At 44.2% G+C, this 24,684-nt stretch overlaps 1 protein-coding gene across 4 annotated transcripts in view; it reads right to left on the reverse strand.

The window, feature by feature from the left end:
• The window catches only part of enah (ENAH actin regulator), a 137,394-nt gene that overhangs the window by 72,793 nt on the left and 39,917 nt on the right, over positions 1-24,684 (reverse strand). For all 4 annotated transcript variants that reach the window (XM_083790381.1, XM_083790384.1, XM_083790383.1 and 1 more), the window contains exon 2: positions 1,756-1,921. In XM_083790381.1, coding sequence (XP_083646507.1) covers positions 1,756-1,921 — 166 coding nt within the window. The remainder of the gene's footprint in view (positions 1-1,755; positions 1,922-24,684) is intronic.

The following is a 24,684-nucleotide window of genomic DNA, read 5'->3' on the forward strand; positions in this document are numbered from 1 at the left end:
TGAAGTGTTTGTGTTGTGTTTTACTGTGTTATTCTTGCTGTTGCTTTTCTGTGTTTTAGCTAGTGTATTTATTTTTATTTTTCTGTACAGCACTTTGTTAACCTTGCGTTGTAAAATGTGCTATATAAATAAAGTGGATTGGATTGGATAGATATTGATATCACATCGGCCCGCTATTATAAAGGTCTTTCCTATTGCGTTGGCACATTTTTTAAACGTCCGGGTTGCGCAGTGGTAAAAGTAGCTGCCCACCACCAATAAGTCTGGGGGTTCAAATCCAACGTGGTGCACAGTTTGCCTGTGTTTGGGGTAGAGAAGCGGGGAGGGTGAGATTTGACACTGCACGGGCTGGTGATTCAAATGTGATTAATGACGATGAAGTTTATTTATTCATCCTGCCTCTCTATGAATCTGTTTCTTCTTCCCTTCAGTGTATCCACTATCCATCTAGTCTACCAAGGCAAAAGTGCTGTAAAATAATTGTTTAAAAATAGCTATCCTGGGGGGTTTCTAAATGAGGGCAGAATATTCTTCCACTGCACTTTACATACATCTACGGTCTGTGTCAAATGACAAGATAATGCAAATTATGGTACCTACCTACACTTAAGGTACCTACAGTACAGTACAGTAGCTAATTAGCAGCGGGTGGACCATTGAGTAAAATGTGAACACCAGGTTGTTACAGTAGATGCATTCCCTAAAACGCTAACCCCAAGCAGAGATGAAGAGGGGAAAGTAGAGCCAAACCACTATCTCGGTCTGGCTGATATGTTAATTATTTGGCCGTTTTGACCACATCCGTATCTGGAATTATGCAGCCGATGTGTGCCAATGTTTTTGCAATTTACAACCTGGCACATCGATAATTTGGCAATTTTGAAAACAGAAACTTTCAAATCTAAGAACATTTTGTATGTCTATGACTCTCCAAAATCAGGATCAGATCCAAAAATCCATGCTTAGAGCTCTAGAGTCCTCTGTGAGTAGTGTAGAGTAGATTACGGTAGTCAGGGCCTGGGCCATGGCTCAGCGGTCCAGGCACCTTGGCTGGTAACCCAGTCTGGCAGTGTGCCGCGGGTTCGACTCCAGATCCCGACGGCCTTTACTGCATGTCTTCCCCCCATCTCTCTCCCCATTTCCTGTCAGCCTACTGTCTGTCTCTCCATATAAAATAAAATAAAAAAGCGAAAGCCACAAAAAAACCCATTTAAGAATACGGTAGTCAGTACTTATCCTCCCCTCTCTCTCTCTTTCTCTCTACCCACATGGAAGAGCTGATAAAGAAGATGGAGAGGATTGCTGAGCCAGTGTTTTCTGCCTCTGGCAAAAAAGAATCGTGGGATGAACGGGTTCTCACATACACATGCAATTTTACATACCACACACACACCAGAACCAACTCTGAAGAAGCATCGTTGAGGTTTTGTGCACTATCTGGAACAAACTCCCAGAAAACTGCAGGTTTACAAACTTTTAGTCCTTTCAACTCAAAGCATGAAACCAGTTTGTCACTGCCTTTTAGCTTTGTAGCTGAACGTAATCATGTTGGTGTGTTTCATTTACAGTAGGTGCTTCTGTGTACCAACACTAACCGACTAACCGTAAGTTAACTGGACAAGAGATAGAAGAATATAAACTAGAAGTTTCCTATATTGACATTCCCAAAATAGGGACAACGGCAACTGACCTCTAGAATATGAATACCAACTCCTAAAAGTCATTGGATCTACAATTGGAGCCTTGCTCACTGACCTGATGGTCCTGGATCTTGCGTCCGACCACGCGGAAGGCGTTGTTGCCCGTGTGGTGGTAGATGTGAACGCGGCTGAAGCCTGTGGCGCCGCCGGCGGGAACCCACTTCTTGTTGGCATCGTCGTACACCATGACAGCGGCCCGCGCCTGGCAGATACTCTGTTCACTGCAAAGACAATGAAAGTGTGTGTGAGTGTGTGAGTGCGTGACAAATGTAACAAAAATGCATTCCTTTGGCATCTGAATGTGCTTGTCTTTTTTTTTTGTCCCCGTTAAATCTATGAAAAGAGTAATATCCGATTTATTTGAGTCGGGCAGAGAATCTACACATATAAGATAACGAGTGTTAATGCAACTCATTTTCCTGCCCTGAAAGCTTACATGTATAGGTAAGCAATACATTAATTATTATTAATACTTTTTTACTTTGTTTAATTTAGTTTATAATATCCTATAATGAGGATGCAAGTAAATTGCATGCAAGTAAATTCAATTGAAACAAACAAACAAAACAAAAAAAACTAATTATTATTAAAAAAAAAAGAAAATTAATTATTACTCATATCAGGATTTTATATTAGAGGAACATATAGCAGAGAGGAAGAAAAACACTCTTAATTGATTATTCAAATAAATTACTTGCTTTTAATTAAAAACAAACAAAGAAAATCCAACAAACTGCGGTATGCTTTTGAAAATGCAGGATCAGCAGTAATGTGGTTGTCAAAGGGCTAAACATGGTAGTGTGCTGGTATTAGGTCCTTTAGCCACTTTCAACCTGGTGTCCCTATTTTTGGCGTGGCATCATCCTGCTATAAATGCATGAAATCCATGTGCGTCTGTAGTTCACGTATGCGAGAACAGTCCTACCAACCGACTTCAAACTCATCGCGCACATTCCCGACCGAGTGCGGTGCCCCGCGTCAAGTCGGTCAGTACAACTGGTACTTTGACAACGGGTACAACGAGTATTGCATAACAGGGCGGGGAATACATTTCACACATATGTAAAGTGACTTGCATCGTTTCCGAGTAGGTCGGTGCCCCACTGGGATCTGATCTAGTTTATCCAATCATTAAAACACGATCACAGGCAGTTTACAAGAACCAAAAACCACTGGATATCTGTATCTGTCTGTGGGTCTGCAGAGGACGCACCGAATCTCTTTGAATTTGGGAGAGTGTGGGCACCAGCTTCCGTGTTTGGCCAAACCGACCCGTCAGCTTCCCGGATTGGCTCATGTAAGATAATAATATATGACTATAGGCTACATCAGATAAAGGAATATTGCAAACAGGTGGGCATGTATTATTTATAACCTTGGATTTTTTTACCAGCTGCAAGCTGAGTCTATCATCGATGTGCAAGCTAGTCCTCTAGTCTAGCTGGTTTTCTCATTGGCTGACATCGCTGTGCTAGTCCAGTTGGCTTTCTGATTGGCTAAACCACGATGCGCTGTTCGAAAATAGCAGATCTACGTATAAGCTCAGCTATTTTCACCATTGGTTATATGACAACATATATATGGGGCTAATGAGGGAATCGAGCAGGGCAGAGCTGTTGGGGGTCCCCCCCTCCCCCCACCATTTTGGATTGTACCATTATGATCCCAACAATCTAAGACTTACATAACTGAAGCAGTAGATTAATTCACCTCCTCTACAACCTCACCGAGAGCTGCCTAAAGCCCTATGGACCTTCACATCCACTGTTCCTTCATTAACTGATAAGACTTGAAATCCACTTCATGCTTTGATCCCCACCAGCCTGCTAAAATACCTTTCACTAAGACACGGAGAGAGATAGAAAGAAGGATACAACTCAGAGCTAAATTAACAACATTAACCCTAGCTTCCCCAATTTTGGCAAGGAAAAATTATCTATGTCAGTTTGCTTTTATTTCTTATATCAGAAGCTTTGTGTTTATTTTAATGCTTAAATGTTTTTAAATTATTTCAAATCATCTGCAATCTGTAGTCCAGTCTAGGACTCTACTCAAAACACATGATTCATTCTGGGACAGGTGAATTCTGCCGAGTAGCACGTCACTGCACCTTCACAGGGCTTTGGAACATGAACATTCCAGCAGACAATTTCTATTCTTGTCGTTATCCCATTCCCGCTGAGCAGAGAAATGCTAAGAACATTAATCTGAAGGTATTACGTGTCCCGTCTTCGCTCTCTTTGTTTCTCTCTCTCTACATCTCCTTTCCTACTATCAATCTCTCTCGCTCTCTCTCTCTCTCTCTCTCTCTCTCTCTCTCTCTCTCTCTCTCTCTCTCTCTCTCTCTCTCTCTCTCTCTCTCTCTCTCTCTCTCTCTCCATCACCTCACTCTTTGTCTCCCTGCCTACAACTCCTCCTGCTCTTTGCCTCTACCTTCTTCATCAGTCCTTTATATTCCCATCAGGGAGACGGATAGAGAGAGATACAGAGAAAGAGAGAGAGAGGACACTTCTGCACTAAGGCACTTTTCACAGCATTACGACCTATTCAAGAAGCTTTGTCCCCAGGGCTCTACACTGGGTCCCCTCTTTTTCCCCCTCGACACCAAATCTCTCCTCCGAAAACAGCCGATCTCCAAGCTCACGACAGTTCGCAAATAACACGAATACTACAACAATACTATATGGAAGTAGTTCTGGTTGTACCCTTTCTTTTACCACCGTCCACCACCATTTCATCCACTGGTGGCAGCACTTCCAACACTGGTATTGGTGACGTGTACATTTGGGGGGGGGGGGTGGAAAGGAGCCAAAATGCTGAGGGAAAGGAAAATAAATACAGTGTTTGGGGAAGAGCGGTGAGTGGGGAAGCGGATCCACTCACCTTGTATTTAAAAATACATGTGCTAGGAATGGGAATATGCTACAAGACATACTCAAAAGCATCACACATAGGCATAGGTATGAATTCAGTTTAATCTGCATGGATGGGTATACAGAAAACCACCATTAGTAGTACTGTATAATATACTCCTCGCCCAAGCTGAAAATGTCTCTAAAACAACCTTGGACCACCTAAAAACAGCTGTGAAATATTTAGCTATATGTACAGTATCTACCTACACACCGTCACTAATGCATGCCCTATTGAACTATTCAACTTCACTTCACTTGAGTACCTTCTCTCAGTTGGCTCTCTATAGGTTTTAGCACTAGAAGAGATACTGCAATCTAATTAATTAATCTAAACACCCTTAGCAGCTTGCCCTTTTATCAGACAAAAAAAAACAATATAGTGGAGAAAAGGACAGAAAAGAAAAGGAACACTGTTTAATTTACTAATGGGTCACCGTGACTGAAATACTGTATTTAACAATTAACATACAGTCAAATTAGTAAAGGCTTAAACTGTTGAACAAGGTGTAGTGAGTTTGGCAAGGAAACAAGTTTTTTTTTCCCCCAGCAGTTTGCCCTGGGTGGTGGACAGATGCACACTGATTATGCAACAGCCAGCTGCTATTGGATGCTGAGGTTTAGAGCAAGACAATGTTAGTATGACGGCTATACAGTATGGAAATAACAGCCCACCCAGAATGGAGCTAGAATGGAACAGCAAAATCCCCATCTTTTGAACCTACATGTAGCCCAACCCTGGCTGGTTCAGAAACAAATCCCTTCAGTGTTTTCACGTTTGTAAAGTGAACTGAAACACTAAGCCAAAGCTGCTTTAAAATATTAGCCAGATAAACCCTACTGTATTTTGGGCATGTCATTATAGGCGAAACATTTTCAAAGATCTCGTACAACCAACTATATAATATAGGGCTATTGTGGTTAAGAACACCCCCTGTACAATGTAGTGTGCAGTCTGGGGGGCTCTCGGACTGCCTGGAATCAATCACTGAGGCCATTTAAACACTCCAGAACTGGAGTTCAAGAAATACAAGGTATTTGTTGCATGGCTGCGTGTGTTGCTGATTGTGGTTGCTTGGTGTGGTGCGATCGGAAGTTGGAGAGCCCTTGTTCACTGCCATGGAATGATATGGCGCTTCGAAACCAGTGGACAGACCACAGCTTTGGCCTGTAACATTCCAACTAGAGAGAGAGAGAGAGAGAGAGAGAGAGAGAGAGAGAGAGAGAGAGAGAGAGAGAGAGAGAGAAAGTGTGTGTGCGTGCATGTGTGCGTGTGTGTGTGTGCATGCGTGCATGAATCAATGACAGAGAGGGACAACGTGCATGTTGGTGCGTGTACGCACAGGCAAGAGAGAAAGAAAAGCAGATGTATATAAATGTTTGCAAAATAAGTACACAAGCGCACATCTGTCTGTATGTATATCTCTCAGAGATAAGATGCCGTTATGTGCATGTAAAAAGCATCCATGCAAGGAGACGTGTGTGCGTGTGTGTGCGTGCGTGCGTGTGTGTGTGTGTGTGCGAGCGCATTTCGACCCGAGGACCATGCTGTCTGTCCCGTTCCGACCACAGCGCAGCTAGCTAGAAGCCAGAGGAATCCAACCAGAAGCCTAATGCAGAGAGAGGGGAGTACGGGACACTCGGGACAGGGACAAGTCACTGCAGTGTAAAACCCCTCTGAACACATCACTGTAGTGTGCAATAAAGCCAACATGACACGGTCATTGTCCCTCACGCACTGGCCCGTTGACTGTCGACCTTTGGCTGTTTTGTTTTTCCTCACATAACGGTATTATTCCGGATGCCACATTTGTCTCTTTAACCAGGAAAGCATCCGTGTCAAGTTTTTCAGAAAACTCTTAGTGATGAAAATAGCAGATGTTACAAGCAAACATCAATTTGTGCCTGCAAGCCTGCTCTGCTATTTCTTTTAAACTTGAAAGCTTTTCTTCTGGGGGTCCCTGGCACAAAACGTTTTCAGATGGGGCCAAATACAGTATACCGGTCATTTTGAGGGTCCTTGGCACAAAAAGGTTTGAGAACTGCGGATTTAGAAGGAATTTTGTAGAATTGGTACCTGGTCTTAATCTGGGGAGAGGCAAAACAAAACAAAAACAGTCTCAGTGTGGAGTGCACACACTCTGCTATGACTCTACTTTTCAGAAAATAAAATCTGGTGTAGAGGGCAAGTCTACAATCTACAACACAGTACAAACTTTGCGTTCGTGCAAACTACAGCGCGGACGGGGAAAGTTTTGGGGTTCTCAAAATGCAATTTGTACTCAAACGCGAAGATTTATGTATATATGGTACATTTCTGCACAGTAATGAGCAGGAGAATATCTGTTTGGTTTACATACCCTTACATGCCCACCTTCAGGGGTTCTCCAACATTTTTTGACCCAGGAGGGGAGACATTTAGCCCCTCATCCTCGCAACACCGATAAGCATACAACCATACATTTAGATGCCATTGGAACTATTTGTATTAAACCCTTTTCAATCAAAATAGTCATTAACAGAAAGCACTACTACAGGGCTATTTAACTAAATTGTTCAGGGGGATACATTGTCAGAAACTCAAGGGCCGGCCCCTTGGGTTATTTATTCAATCATAATTTACAGAGAAAAATCATACTGTGGCGTTCGGATTCATGCATATAGGGGGCAGGGGCGGCTCTAATAGCCTTATGACCTACAAAGCAATTAATGTTGACACATACACAAACACACGTGACATTTGAGCAACAAGCAAGCTCCTCCTGAGACTCGGGACGAAATCTGAGGAAGAGCTTGTTGCTTTAAATCATTCACATAGTTGCATTCATTGAATGGGAGCTATTCATTGTGTTGGATCAGTGCTCTACTATACACGGTTAAAATAAACAACCTTGCCAACATCAGAAATAACAGCAAGTGCTGGCTAGACAAACTACTTTTCTTATGAGCTGCATGTCCCAACTTTGATTGTCCCATTGATGTAAGGAGCAAATGGACCCGTAAATCAGTGTTATGGGGTACTTAGGCTGACACATACCTAACCGGGCGCCCTTGAAATAAAAAGTTTGAGAATTTGCAGAGCAGAACCAAAAAAAAACAAAAAACAATGCTTGTATGTTTGTGTATGAGTGCTCAAACATCTGACATACTTTTTTTTTGTTCCCCATTTTCTATGTGTTTCCAGTCTCTCCACTGTACCGCACATATAATTCAAACATAATAATTTTTATTTTATTTTATTATGTAACAATAATGAAAACTTGAAAAGATGAAGATCTTATTTGGTCAACTCTTACACCTTTCCTTCATCTCAATTCCCTCATCGTTAAACAACTAAGTTAAACAAGATAATAACCACATATCTCCCCATCCATCACAGGGATGATATTATAATCCCAGACGTTGTTACAGACCAGTCGGCCAAAGATAAGGCACTGATAATAAGCACAATGGTAAAAGAACACCACCAAAACATAAAAATGTCATCTAAAATAGTAATTAATACTACAGTAATCGTGATTACCATATTAAGCAAAAAAAAAGCTTAATTAACAAGAGACTTAACTGTGATTGTTAATTAATCACACTACAGTTCAAAGACACATTCATGCAATTTGTCAGGTCTATTCGTTTGGTGCTAAATCTGCTCGTCGCTACAGGGTACTGCATTTGCTCTAGTAGTGCTAATTAAAGTAATGAAGAACTTTCACATACTGCTACTCATCGATCAGAATAATCATGTTATAAAGTTTGTCATAATGCCAATTGCAAATTTCAAGAGAAAAACCATTTTAGACATCATACAAGACCCCCATGTCTGTTCACCCACCCTTTATACAGGCAGGTCAGCCAACTCAGATCAGCCAACGCAGGGAAGCTGGAAGTACCTTCACTAAAAACGCCTCTTCTCCCTTCTGGCTCCAAAACTTTGGAATGCACTTCCCATATTACAATCAGAACTGCAGCCTCATTCCTCATCTTCTGCCGTAGTCTGAAAACCCACCGTTTCAGACTCCATCACGGCCCGTAGCACCTACCCTAGCCCCTCATGTAGACTTAGATAGCATTTTATACAGACTTATAGCATGTTACGTAGACAGGACTAGAATTGCTTTTTATGTAGTTATAGCACTTTATAGTATGTGTATAGTATAGTATTATATATGTATAGTGTATTCATATAATCTCATTATATAGATATATTCCACTGTTGTGAAAATTGTAAATTGCAGGTAGCGAGACACACACTGACTGACTGAAAGCGAGAAACAGAGAGGAAGTGCATCTGAGGGATGGAGCAGAACAGCAGCAGTGGAGAATGGAATATGTGATGAGAATATTTTCATCTCCTCTATTAATGTTAATGAAGCTCTCAGTTTAACAACTGCCCTGACTTCAAAGAGATACCGCACCCCTACAGGGACAGTGCTGCTGTGAGGTCACATCCTGTCTGACTCCATGGTAGGAACCGGGGAAGTGGGAGGGAGTAGGAGAGAGAGAGGGGGGGAGGAGAGAGACAGAGACACAGAGAGAAGAGAGGAGGAGAGAGAGAGAGAGAGAGAGAGAGAGAGAGAGAGAGAGAGAGAGAGAGAGAGAGAGAGAGAGATAGAGGAGGAGAGAGAGAGACAGACAGAGACAGACAGAAGGAGAGAGAGAGATAGACAGAGGCAGACAGAAGGAGAGAGAGAGAGAGACAGAGACAGAAGAGGAGGAGAGAGAGAGAGAGAGAGAGAGAGAGAGAAAGACACATAAGTATACGTAGGTTGGGGGGGGCAGAAGAGGGAAGGAGAGAAATGGGGGGGATGAAACATTTTGAGAGAGAAACAGAAATGGGACAGAAACTGAGACATTATAGCAGCGTTGGTTAATGGGTTATCTACTGAGTGACTGTTTGTAAATTAACCGATACCGGAGATCTCTATGACGTCAAAACCAGAATGGTCCAGAGATTGGAGGGGGAACAGAGTCTTTCCGAATGCACCATATGTTTCTCATTTTGATCACCAAAGATTTTGCTCTTCTACTTTTCCATGCCAAGGACCTCTAAAAAGGACCACAAGCCCCCCAATTTGATGGGATATATTACAGAGTAGGTACCATCAGTGGAGAAGCATTGTTGTTCTCTGTGATCTACTGACTTTGTTTAGGTGTCTGACAGTAGACAGTATTGGAGAATGTGAAACATTTACAATGACACAGTGCCAACTTATTACATCACTACGGAGGCTGAGAACTCAGACTTTAATCAATAAACTATTAAACAAAACAAAAAAAGGCACAATCGACAAATCTGTTTAATAACTGGCCCAGGCAGAAACCATCTAATAACAAGGGTAAATCAAGTATTGATTTTCAGCATGTTTCAGCCTAGCAAATGGACATTCTTCATGAGCGGGCGGTGTTCACTGCAGCTCAATTTATAGCCAACGATAATAAATGGTAAAACTGCATGACACAAAATCCATTCAATAAATAAATAAGCACACGTCACCCATAAGCCGTGTGATATTTACCCTTATAATTAAATTATTGATAGGCATTTTTCATCCACGTTCTCAATTCCGGGGTCATGTTTCCATGTGTGTTTGCTCTGCTCTGTTGCCATAGCTCGGATGTTTTTCTCTTGCTATTTGAACACATGATTCCACTGAACCAGAGTCAATCAAGCAGTCAACCTCTACTCTGGCATCAGTCTCTCACCCTCACCGCATCCTCTGTTTCCCATCAGACACTGCCTGACAGACACCGCCCCTACGCCGCCACCACACACATCCAGACACTACTGTAAGTTATCCTAATTCTGTGTTGGGGGGGAGAGAGACAGAGGGGAGAGAGAGAGAGAGAGAGAGAGAGAGAGAGAGAGAGAGGGAGAACTAAGCCTGATTAAATTGACCGAGTAGTATATGTCTTCCGACATGCCGTTGTTACACTGCCAAATCTCAAGTTTCAATTTAACTCTTATGGGTCCATTTAAATACCATCCAAGTTGAAATGACACTCAGGTTTTGGATTACAGAGTTGACTCAACAGTAAACAGCCCAGACACATTTACGAACATAACATGAAGTACCTCTCTTTCTCCCCTCTGATTTTTCTCTTTTCTCCCAATCGAATCCCCCTTTTTTGGCTCAATCTCTTTTCCTCTGCTAAACCCAAACACCCACCCCCCCATGCCACTCACTCTCTCCGTGTCTCAGCTTGGTGGACAATGGCATAGCTGGCTGGCCTCACCAACAAGCCTCAATCCAAACATCCAAAGCTGGAAACAAAACATGGCAACAAAGACAGAAGAGAGGATCAGAGCCAGAGCTCCACAAAGCGGGCCAGCCACCTGGGAGCTGCTCGGTCCAACTCACTCCGTTCCGCGGCTGGCCTCAAGCAACTGGGGCTTGATAAGGGCCTTTCTTAAAAGGCCTCCTGTGGAGCGGTGGCTGGAACAATGCTTCTTACTGTTGGGTAAACCAGTGGTTCCCAAACCTTTTCATGTCATCGACCTCCAAATTAATATGTAATCAGGCCACGGACCACCAACAGAAAAAAGTGACCATATTCACACGGTGGACATTTTGCTCTTACTTCATATTAGTGAACATGAGGTAAGGGCAAAATGTTCACCATATGAAGAGGAGGAAGAATCCAGATGGACTCCATGAGGAAGAGGCTTCAGGATGGAGGGGATCTAGGGAGCATCCCACCCACACTTAACATCCTCTCTCTCTCTCTTTTCTTCAGTCCATCTTCCTTCTACGCATCTCTCCTAGCCTCCTCCCTCCCCATCTCTCTCTCTCCCGTCCCTTACAGTGTAGTGCAGTTAAGACTCAGTCCGGCGTTCCAGGCCAGATGGAAGTCATTAGGGGCAGGCGGAGAGGAACTTACAGAGGCCCCGACAGAAAACAGAAAACTCTGGTTATCATTTGAAAGCATGGCAAAAGACCAAGCTTGAGTTATTTTCTTTTTTTTTGTCAACAGACACCTAAACATGATGATGGTCGATTTCAACTAACTGGCATACGAGTTCTCCTCGGGTGCTCCTGTGGCAATGGGGTAAAGTACTGAACCAAATACCAAATAAATGATGGGCCTTGATATGAAAAGGGTTGAAAAGCACTGCACTATGAAATGAATGAACTGTAGGAGTAGGACAGAGGCGCTACGTCCTCCAGGGTGGGGGCTCCTCATTGGCAGGTCAAACAGTGGCTGGGGTACAGCGGTGTGACACTGGCAGGTCAAACAGTGGCTGGGGTACAGTGGTGTGACACTGGCAGGTCAAACAGTGGCTGGGGTACAGTGGTGTGACACTGGCAGGTCAAACAGTGGCTGGGGTACAGTGGTGTGACACTGGCAGGTCAAACAGTGGTTGGGGTACAGTGGTGTGACACTGGCAGGTCAAACATAGCCTGGGTAAACCCACTCCCCCTGCTGGACAACATTTCATTCTGCCAGGAGGGGTGAGTCTGGCATAATCGCCTGTGTGGCTGTTTAGCCGTGGGGCGGGAGAGTAACGTTGACGGACAACCCATTCAGCCAATCAGCGTATATCAAAACAAGAGGCGTCATCTAAACGCGTTCCGTTCCTACTTCCTCATTCCCATGTTTGTTGTTGTGAATGAGTCGAGGAGTTCACACGTCATCAACTGCTCAAATCGTTCCTGATTGGCCAACGTGCGCTGTCAATCACAGAGCCCTGAGCTCGGTCGCGGATTGGCTCGTACCAAAGCTGATACAATCTTAAGGACTTTGTGTTACCATTTAGCCAGACTCACCCCTCCTGGCAGAATGAAATGTTGTCCAGCAGGGGGAGTGGGTTTACCCAGGCTAGGTCAAACAGTGGCTGGGGTACAGTGGTGTGACACTGGCAGGTCAAACAGTGGCTGGGGTACAGTGGTGTGACACTGGCAGGTCAAACAGTGGCTGGGGTACAGTGGTGTGACACTGGCAGGTCAAACAGTGGCTGGGGTACAGTGGTGTGACACTGGCAGGTCAAACAGTGGCTGGGGTACAGTGGTGTGACACTGGCAGGTCAAACAGTGGCTGGGGTACAGTGGTGTGACACTGGCAGATCAAACAGTGGTTGGGGTACAGTGGTGTGACACTGGCAGGTCAAACAGTGGTTGGGGTACAGTGGTGTGACACTGGCAGGTCAAACAGTGGCTGGGGTACAGTGGTGTGACACTGGCAGGTCAAACAGTGGTTGGGGTACAGTGGTGTAACAGCATTGGAAATGTGTGGGAAGGAATTCATTGGCATAACGACTAACTTGGGTAAAGAAATAATCATATCAGATATTTTGCATAGAAAGTGATGAACTGGTCAGTACCGTTGAATCCACAAGAGGGGGCTTGTCGCCACAAACTTAGAAAAGGTCATGTGAACTAAGTTTAACTGAGTTTTAACTATCTTTGGACAACTATAGATGAAACTAGTTATTTTACCTGGGTTACACTTTGATAGTTGTACTTTAATGTTGTCAGATAAGAAATGACGACTTGTGGAGCCTACTGGACCGGTACCCATAGCCATAGTGTTTCAGGAGTATCAAAAACACGTGTACTGTAATGCAGCATGACTATGAATGTACGCTCGAGGCTGGTTGAAAAGGCTATAGAATACAAATACAAGGATTTGTCAATGATGTCAGTGTCATGCGGAATTTTTTCCTGCCTCAACATAGGCCAAAATAACAACATTTGGCTGAAGGCCAATGTCGGTGTCAAGCAATGTCAGAAGACACTGCGCCACATTTTGGCAGAAATGTTGCTGAATAAGATATCAAAACATCCTGACTGGTATGGAGAGTTAAAGCCTCATGCTGCTCAAAAGCAGCTCCCACTCAGAACACCACCTCAGACAAGGGGTTTCTGACTGGTACAGTAGCTCTGTATATCCCACCAATAGGCTACCTGGTACAGATAGCAGTCCTTAGGGTGGTTGTATTCCATTGGCTAACCTTGTATCGCAACAGTTCACAAATCTTGCTCCTGTCATTGCACATTGTTGTATTTCTCCTAGGAACAGGAGTTTTTTGTCATTGGCCATAGTTTCAAACTCACTTTGGGCTATGTAATCTGTTGGGGGGGGGGGGGGGGGTGGGGGGGGACTCAATCTCAAGTAGTACTGTACATGACGTACTTGTTCCATAAACAAACTATACAAGCTATATGTATGCACGCATGTGTGGTCATGTACGCATGCACAGTGCACACACGCACAAGGATACACACACAAAACAGTAAACATTTCTAAAAGTTTCAACCTAACACAAATGCAATCCTCCACCCCGCCCAGACACGCAGCCAGCTGTGTCGTGCACACGCAACTATAGTATAAAAGTTTTATCATGTTGCTCCAAACCTCTCAGAGGCTTATGGGGCTTTTGAGGCGTGTGTTTATGCTCAGAGAGAGAGATGATGAGAGAGAGAGAGAGAGATGAGAGATATCGGGAAGAGAAACTGCTTAATTTGAGTGGCTGTTTCATAGCCGGAAAGTAAGAAAGAGAGTGTGTGTGTGTGTGTGTGTGTGTGTGTGTGTGTGTGTGCACGCACGTGCAGTAATAATATATTATATCGCTAATAACGATATATACGATATCGTTATTAGAGTACCCTGTCAGGGGTTTAGGAAGAGGGAACATTTACAAGTTTAGTAATCATCCCAGAATCCATCAGCTGACTTTTTATGGGCATGGCAAGTGAAGCCATCACCGTAGCAGCACAGTCGCACATGGATCTAATACTAAAGATGGAGGGAATGGTTGAGAAACAGAGCGTGTGTGTGTGTGTGTGTGTGTGTGTGTGTGTGTGTGTGTGTGTGTCTGGGTGCGTGCGTGGCTGCTTGAGTGTGTGTGCACACGTGCGTGCGAGAGAGATTGAAACCAGGAGTGAGACTAAATAATTTAACTTATGTATTAGATGCTATATTTTACTGGACGAATGGGTACAAAATACAAATTCAAACATGCACTAGCTGCGAGGCCTGGAATAGACCCATTTTCTTTGATGATGGTTTGGTTTGTCCATTTTTAGTGATCTAATACAGAATCATGAGACAGAATGCAACAGAACACATGTGTGTGTGTGTCACTGTGTGTTCGGGACAGCCAATGGCAAAGCTGTATTACAAACTAGGCTCATTATTCCCAAAAGTCCATCTCACACACACACACAGCTGCCTACTTGGTTTATGTGTTCTCTGGGATTGCCTTCAGTTCACCTTGCCAATAGACAGACACAGAGGAACACACGAAAATACACTCCACTCACTAGCATGAGTCATTCTGAATGCCAGATATAGAGAGCACACACACACACACACACACACACACACACACACACACACACACACACACACACACACACACACACACACACACACACACACACACACACACACACACACACACACACACACACACACACACACACAGTGAGAGAGTGCTGTAGCAACAATGTGTAGCATTGTAAATATATCACAGGTGTGACTGAGACATCATCACCTTTGGGACTATATATAACCTGCTATCGCTCACATTGCTATGTGTACAGTCATTGTATAGTCTCTCTCTCTCTCTCTCTCTCTCTCTCTCTCTCAGAGTTACAGACCAACAAGGGTCCCACCCCGAACCCACAGAACCAATGCAATGGTCTAGTGACTAGACATCCCCAATCATTTTGCACGCTGTGTCGACAGCTACGCACACACACACACACACACACACACACACACACAAATGAAAGACGCATGCACTTTAACAGAGAACAGGAGGAAATGGCCAATGTGGGACCATGTATATAAAACACCTCGGCAAGAGTGTCAAGAGTGACGGGATGTTTCACTTTGGGTACAAAGTGGTACATTTCACCTTTCGGTGCGTACGCCTCCGTGACGTTTTAGGAGCGGTGAGCCACCATCATTATTGGCTTCCCCCGGGAATCTCCTGTCACAAGATGTTCCTCCCAGTACTCTAAATGCAAAATGGGCAGAAATGGACTGTAGTCTCTCCAAGTGAAGAACAAGAGAAGAGGGGTTTGTGTGAGTCACTCACTCATACAGATACAAGCAGGGAAATGTTGCTGTGACATCGTCAACAAGACAGCAATAAAAGAAGATAATGCTAAGAGTAGTACTGGTCCTGGAATCTAAAAAGAAGAAAACGTTTAGGAATAAGTTTAGGAATAACTATTTAGACTAGGCAAAAAAGAAAAAAATCATATTATGTAAGCTTTCAAAACGAAGCTACAGTAGTTGATTGATGGTGGCTCAGTCCTCAAGGCAGTTGATATTTGAACTCCAGTTGTGTTCATTGATGAATGAACAATGTACCACAAGCACCCCACCAAAGTCAGAGCTGTGCCTTCAGAACTAAGCTCAGGAACCGGGAGGGTCATCGCAGGCAAAACTTTAAATACTGTGTGACTTAGATTTATTTGAGCCGACAGCAACCAGAGGTCATTCATGTGGGAACTTCAGAGCAGAGTTGAGGTGCATTCAAATTACAGTCCGTTGTTCACTGTTGTGAAAACTGCATGTCTATTTTTGGTTTATCACCAGTAGCAGATGCAAAATGGGCAAAATGTGGTCATGTCTGTCACACTAGTAGGTTATAGAGCTCTGTGATCTATAACACTTGTTCTGAACATGGGGTCTATGGACCCCCAAGGGTCTTTGAGGGGGTTCCAGGGGGTCCATGTGAGTGAAAATCGTAACAAAATGTGCCCCTTGGTCCACTTGGTTCCATTTGCAAAGTTAAATTAACGGTGAGCCAATACAACCAAATGGGGGTTCGTGGCTTAATGTAATAGTAACTAATGTAACTAGGGGGCCTTGAAATAAAGTGGTTGTGAACCAGACTCTATAAGACCACAATTCTTTGTAATTTCTAGACTAAAGAGATGATACTGAAAGACAAGTGTGTTTCGGAGAAAAGTAGTTTCAGTGTTAGTTACAGAAGCAGCCTGTTTTTTTGTTAGTTTAAGATATTTTTACAGTAGGCTGACAGGAAATGGGGCGAGAGATGGGGGGGTGACACGCAGTAAAGGCCGTCGGCATCGGGAGTCGAACCCGCGGCACACTGTCAGACTGAATTACCAGCCAAGGTGCCCAGACGGCTACGTCAGCCGCCCGGGCCAAAGCAGCCTGGTTTAACTCCAAATATTCTGCAGATTTCCTGGGTACATAAATCCAATGTCCACTAAAAAGCTGTGCTCTTTTAACATCAGTGCCATGGAGCACCATAGTAAAACAGTGCCTCCCTCTAACGTTTGCTATAGTCACCTAATGCACGTCATTATAGCACAGATCATTAGAACCCAGCAATTACCTGCGTAGTCTCTATTGGCCCTAGTCGAACAACAGCCTTATTTAACACATACTGAACGAGTAGACAGAATCCCCTTAGGTTCAATTAAGGCCTTGGTAGACGAGTCTCTCTCACAGGTAACATTAGCAGACTACCGGAGAGGCAGCTCTCTGGAGAGGGGCTCCACAGGTGTCTACCACTCTCATTGGCTAATAACTCTGCCCTTTGTAAGTGGCAAGGCAACAAGCATCATAACTGGCTCCCTGGCTGGAGAGCACAACGGGAAACCACTCAACGACGCCATTTAATTTTCTAGGGAAATTACTACATTCCAAGTGGTTTTAAAGGTTCAGTTCTATGATAATAGGCCCTGACACACTGAAAGCGTCATACACTCGCATCATCCATCATTTACGCCGGCTGTAGCCAAACTGGAGGCATCAACTATAGGCACGTGAAAATCTGCCGACATGGCGCATTACTTACAAGACATATCTCCAAAACTGGTGGGTCAAACTGAACAACCAATGTATATTTGAAGCTATGATTCCCTGCTTTCATATGACATGAAAAAAAAAAAATCAAAAGATTCCAATTATGGAAATAACATTTAAAATAATTAGTTTTTTGGGGAAAACAAATCATTCAAAATATTAGAATATTAATACGTAAGGCCAAGAATATGCATTTATATACAGTATGCACTAAATACTGAGCTCCTTTTACACAAATGATCGCCTAAACTTGAATGTCATTTGGAAATCAAAGTCAACCAGAGTCTGTAGGAAGATTGGAGAGGCACAGAATCCACGATGCTCTGACGTGTGTGAAATTTTCCACAGTCAGTCATGTTTTGGGGTGCCATGTCATCTACTGGTGTTGGTCTACATGCTGTGAGCTTGTAGATCTAGTTGTACATCACAACAAAGTACTGTACGTAGTTGATCACACTGTACACCTTCTGTTCTGTGCTCAACAGGTGTCAACAAATCCTATGCTGTGACTTCATCATAATATGAGCAGGAAAAACTGGTCCCACTCCAACAGAAATTCAAAGTGTCAAAACTGGAACTGCTAAATAAAAACAAAGCCTCAGCGAAACTCAGTGACACACACAGCCATATGAAAACGTGCTTTCACTAAAGGGCCTCTTGTAAAACGCTGTGAATGTAACGGCCTTCCTTCCACCCAACACCTGAGGCTACCGCCATGCAGGCCTCTTGTGCTCAATGGTGTTGGTGTGTGCGCAAGCAAGCATGTCAACTAACTGCCAGGTCACTATGAGTGCAAGTGTGTGTATGTCACACACACACTTCCAGGATGTGTGGCAGCTAAAGTGTGTGTTCTTTGCTAACCAGGAACCTGGCAGATTTTAACAAGAGCTCTGCTACAGTATAGGTCCCCATTCACAGGGTGCACAGAGGACAATAACAACTTGTCCACTCCGAGGATGTTGCGTGCCAAGGACTTCCCAGTCAGCGGCTAAGTGTTACAGAGAATAGCATTTTTAGAGCCTGTAAGCGAGTCTCGGTTTGTATCCGCTATCAACATGCAACCAGTCACTCAAAGTAATATTTTCATTATGACATCAGCATGTATCCCACTTCCCCTTGGGGGGGGGGGGGGGGGGGGGTACTGTCGGGGGCACTCGCTGATCAGCCTGCGGCTTGCATAATATGCTATAATATGCTAAAGCAAATGAGACCACAGGTCATTGGTTGGTCATGACCTGTGGCTTCATGGCTTGTCTCATTAGCTTTAGCATGACTGTCAACAAGTTGCTGCAGTGCTGAATACTTACTGTATTGAAGAACATGGAATACATTTAATGGGTTTTGAATCAAGTTAAACAAAAAAACAAACTTGCGTGTGTCTTTGTCTTAAAATATGAATCGCTCAGAAATAAGAAACTACATACTGTATAGCTAAACTGGAAGGGTGCGGTCAGTAAAGCATAAATAAATCTACACCACGCATGCTCTAATGCATAATGTATACTTGGTTGCACACCGGTGTCAAACTCAGGCTTAACAATTCTAGCGACTTATGCATTGTACTGTACTAGGGCCATAAAACAGTACAACATCTCTTTTTACATCTGAGGACAAAGTAGCGATAGAGACAATGTACTGTACATGTGCAACTGATTACCAGTGGTACAACGTCTCTGACCGTCTTTTGTCCTCTCTCTCTCTTATACTCATTGTCTACCTGTGTCCATTATTCTGTGATATGTGGTACTCAATTCATCATTAAAATTCGTACGATTTCAAATCATATCAACAACACCAAGAACGACAGGGCCTGGAGGGAAGATTGCACTGCGAATATTAATTCACAAGAATGAGAAATATATTTGGGAATTGGGGTCCTTGGCCTGCTGGCAGTGTTTACACGAAAATATTATTCTGATTGGCCTAGTAGTATGCAAGAATCTCCTGGTGGGGATTAATGAGCTTTGGTTACACACACACATGCATGTGTTTACATGCTGCCAGCCACAGGCATGAGTAGAAAACAGATACTGCACAAGTAACCCCCCCCCCCCCCCCAACACACACACACGGCAACACACACGGAAACGTACAAGTACATGCAGAGAGAGTAGGGCATAGTCTTGTTGCAAGTGGTTCTGGTGTGCACGTGCGTGCGCGTGCAAGGCTCTGCTGTTATTTCTACCAAAAATCAGTGAACATCAATCACCTCTCATTGTGTAGGGAATTACATACTATGGCAAGGCAACCACACACACACACACACACACACACACACACACACACACACACACACACACACACACACACACACACACACACACACACACACACACACACACACACACACACACACACACACACACACACACACACACACACACACACACACACACACACACTATGAAAATCTCTTTGGAAAAATAATGTTTAATATTTTTTGAACACCACAACACAACTCTTGTTTGGAACTTTGGGCAGACAATATTTTCTAATGGGTGTCACTGTCGGCAGCCAATTAAATGTTAATTTGGGGGTCCTTGACAGGTTTAATGCAAGTACTGCGAAGTTTCATTCTTCTACCCATTTAATCAGGGTCTAATTTAGTCCAGCGACACCACGTGAACTCAGTTAATACCATGTGCAAATAGAACAGCATACCGTAAAATCCTGAGCGTTAATTTAACTAAGACAAAGTTGTATAGTGTATCAGAGGGAGCAGCCTACAGTAGGTTCTTGTGACCACTGTTGAGAATTTATTTTTACAATTATCGTCATTAACCACTTAAAGACTAATGTACTTCGCTGACCGGGGTAGAGGTCTGTACTTTTGGTCCTCTCATTTCCCCCACTCTACACCAAATCAAAAAAAATAAGAAAAGTGCAAAAAGTGGAAATGCAGCACGTTGTGAGCTTAGAGATCAGCTAAAGCTTTCACTATCGTGGTGGTTAAAGGACCTCTTCAATCAATAAACAATGGAATGGTCAGAATAGTCAAATTGACAACTAGTCAACTATTGCGTTTTTGGGGATATATTATTTTCCAATAATATCTCAGAGTGGTCTGGCATAGTTTTTCATAACCCTAGATATATTGCCAAATACAAATTCAATCCATAATATGAAGTTTGTCTGAGGTAACTTTTCAGGAGGAAAACGCTATTATTAATAAGCCTATTTTCATAAATAGTAAATACAGGTGCCTCATACTTTAGAACAGGATCAGAACCTCGTCTGGTCTATCTATGCCATGATAATGATATATAGCTTGACTACATGTGTACATTAGAGCTTCATTGAGACTGGTGGACTAACTGTTCAGACAACCCACCGACTGGTTGGCTTGCACTTGCACTTGAACTCTCGTATAAACAATTACAAACGCACAACTACGCGACAGTCCAGCGTACTATGACTTCAATCTCTGACGGCGGCTATAGGCAAATAAGCTCTGCTGCCAATGTGAATGAAGGCTGACTTTGCACACTCACATGTTAAACGGTGTTGAGTTTTCACATCTTCAAAGCCTTTAAAGATACAGTAGATGGCCGTGGAGACAGAACAGTATGTACATGATATGCCTGATTCTGGAGCCAGCTATACATTATTACTCGATGACAACTGAACCAGAAAAACAGCCAGACAAGAAGAGCATATGCTGAAAACATGCACTGCAATTTACAGTAATGAAGCCTATTTTAATTGAATTGAGAGACACAGAAAGAGACAGAAATAGTGAGCGAGAGAGAAAGTAAGTCACCAACAAGCGGATCGATCGATAGAAAGAAAGACAGGCCGTCGAACTCACTAGAATGTTGACTAGATCTGCAGCAGGTACGTACCGGTGGACTTCCATTTTGGAGGCCAGCACACATCTCTGACTGAGGAGGAAGCTGGAGGCTTTGGACTGAGGAGCAGAAGGCTGGATCTGCATGGCTCCAACACAGCCTGTGAGACACTACCTCTTGCCCCTGCTACTGCCTCCCAGCGGGCCCCCCACCCTCCACCCGTGCTCTTCTCCTCTATCTCTCTCTGTACCCCACTCTCGTCGCCTCTCCAAACCTCACCTCTCCACTTCTTCTCTTCTAAACCTCTCCCCCTCCCCACCCCAGCGTGTCCTTTTCCTTTCCTCTCGACTTCCCTCCTTCTCGGCTCTCGGGTTCCTCTCGTTCGCTCGGTAGACGCGGCGATCCCCCCCTTCCTCTGGCTCTCTAGCAGCCAGCCTGCCTTATGATGATCCACCTCGCTCGTCCTCAACACCCACCCCACACACACACACACACACACACACACACACACCGGCCTGCCAAAAAAAAGAGAAAAGAAAAAAAAAAACAGAACAAAACAAAACAAAAAAACAGGGCGATTCCTTCCTTATCCACACATGCAGACTCAGCAAGTTGGCTGAGGCGAGTGAGCCGTGTGCGATAAGTCAGTCAGCGGAGGTTTTCCATGGCAACGGCATCAGCCATCCAAACCCACGGCTCCGAAAAAGGAAAGAAAATGGCAAGGGTATCCTGGCAACAGGCTTTCCTCCTCTCTCTCGCTCTCTCCTCTCGCTTACTCCAGTGCGGCTTCTCCAGCTCCACAGTCTCCGTGGTGGTGAGAAGGGGTTTGTCAGGGAAAGGGGGGGGGGGGGTAGTATCGCCTACAGCCTCGATGCAGCTCAGCGCAGAAGAGGTGCGCAGGGCGGGGGGTGGGGGGGTACTACTCTGACTTGTCTCTTTCTCTCTCTCTCGCCCATGTCTCTCAGCTGTTTCTCTCTCCTACCTTGTGTCTCTCTTGATCTTTCCTGCATTCATCTGCCCATGACTCCCATCTTCCTTCCTACGCCTCCCCCGAGTCCCCAACCTTTCATGTGCGAGACTCCCCCCCCCCCCCCCTTCTCTCTCTCTCTCACATCACCCCCTACTCCCCCCCCCCCCCCCACCCCAAACAGTCAAGACAGACCCACCCAACTCATCTCTAAAATTAGATTTTAATAACTCTTAGGGACGATTTACAGCCCGAATTAGAATGAGCTGTTTGGTGGAAAATGGAATAAAGATTAGTCGAGCATCGCCCCGCATCGCTTGAAGCGCACAGGCCCCCTCAGGCACACGTGCGCACACACACACACACACACACACACACACACACACACACACAGCACAGTCTCTCTCTCTCTGACATGCGCGCACACACACACACACACACACACACACACACACTGCACAGTCTCACACACACACACAAACACACACAGGGATTCTCCCGTATGGAGGCTCTGGTGTTTACAGGAATAACACATATAGTCACTGAGCGTAGCCCATTTACCACCGGTCTATCTTGTCTCTCTTTCTGTGTGCATGCATCACATACAGCAGAACTGAATCCCCTTTCTGGCTCCAAGACTGTCACTGCAACAGCAGCATTACTGCATTTCATTTCACTGGAACTGCACTGTGTAAAAAAATGCCAGTCAAAGAAATACAGACAGCAGCACAGAATGAAGACTAATATGTTGCAGTGGCGGATCATTTAATCGCTGCGGCTTTAATTTAATTACTTAATCCAAATCAACATTGATTTGTTGCCTACAGTCAAAACGTACCGTAGTTACGTCATCAAGAACAGTGGAGAACAACAACATAGATAGCCATTGGCCAGTGGACAACACCGTCATACATACCCAGCCGATCGCAGTACTTGCGTGCTCTGCTTGCGCAAGTAACTTTTTGTTATCAGTGTATTATATTGCTTATACAAGGTTTTGCTCACTGACAAGCTGGTGACCGTCTCATTCATACTGTCGAAAGAGCAAACCCTCAAACAAGTCAAGTGTGCATCCATACCGTTACTACTGTATGGAGATCTGCACGCTGACTGTATGGGCCTCACGGGCACTGTGTTTGCAGGGAAGGGTATCTATTCTACACCTAACCTGACCTCGCCAGATGGCGGCAGCAGTGAGTTCCTCCTCCTGCTCCCATCTGGTCTCCTCGGGCAGAGAGGATGCACTCCGATCAAATGCTGATCGGAGCGATATGCGGCCGTATGCGGGATAAACGCGAGACTAGTAGTGACGTATTGTAGCTGTGCCACAGCACAGGTGTAAAAACAGGACCACAACAACTCGAAATTATTATGGAGATATTTGTTGCTTACGGTTCATCGTTTCTGCTTGAGAGAGACCCGATGCAGGCAGGAGGAGGGAACTGGTGAACTCAATACTGCCGCAATCTGGCGGAGTCAGGTTAATGTACACCAGGAGTGTGAAAGAGTAATGACAGTGACGCACATACATACATACGTGCACACACACACACACACACACACACACACACACACACAAAACACAGGGCTGCGAGGGAAGGCTGTACCAGAACAAGAGGTCAGTACAACCAGGGCTTGAGGGAGGGAGAGGAGAGACGATGGATAAACCCCTCTAACAAAAGACATCCACTGACATTTGCACATAATACACCCACGTGCCGTGGTAGCTGATACCAGTTTGACTAAAAAGATAAAAGGTAATCTACTGCATCTAGGATGAATTCATTTCATATTTCAACAAGCCCAGAATTTCCTCTACAGTGTGTTCTTGCATTAAATGTCAATGTTCCACTGGCTTTTGTGGTTAAACAATTACATTAATTAAAGTAGTCTACTTAACAGTGCACAACACAACAAATGCATTAATTAATTACGCAAATATGTTTCTTTGGGTTAAATGGTCCCAGCTAAATGATGGACTTACATTGTTCTACAGAATTGTCTTACATTATCACGCATTCAATCATATTGATTTTCATGAATATATATTTTGACTGAACGCAGGGGAAGTGCCGAATGGTCCGTTGGGGCGGCAACAGTAATTATGAATATGAACCAAAGGCAAAGACGACATTTGGAAAGCCGGGGGACGTGCCATTAATGTGTGGCCCAGATGAGAGGTTGTGATGGGAGAAGGGCCCGGTCGGAATGAGAGCAGTTTGTCACACTATGGCAGAACACTCAGTTCAGAGCTGTTTGAACACTGCACACTCATCAAGCTATTAGAGAGAGAGACAAAGAGAAATCAAGTGTAAGAGAAAGAGGTATATCAGATGAAATACCTGCAACAGGCTTCTCTCTCTCTCTCTCTCAACAGCACATATGGTGCGAGGGAGTGGAAGGGGGTTGAGGGAGAGAGAGAGAGAGAGAGAGAGAGAGAGAGAGAGAGAGAGAGAGAGAGAGAGAGAGAGAGAGAGAGAGAGAGAGAGAGAGAGAGAGAGAGGCTGAAGATTTTCAAATCAATTATT

Source organism: Protomyctophum parallelum, assembly GCF_964188405.1.
Source record: "Protomyctophum parallelum genome assembly, chromosome: 19".
Taxonomy (NCBI): Eukaryota; Metazoa; Chordata; class Actinopteri; order Myctophiformes; family Myctophidae; genus Protomyctophum; species Protomyctophum parallelum.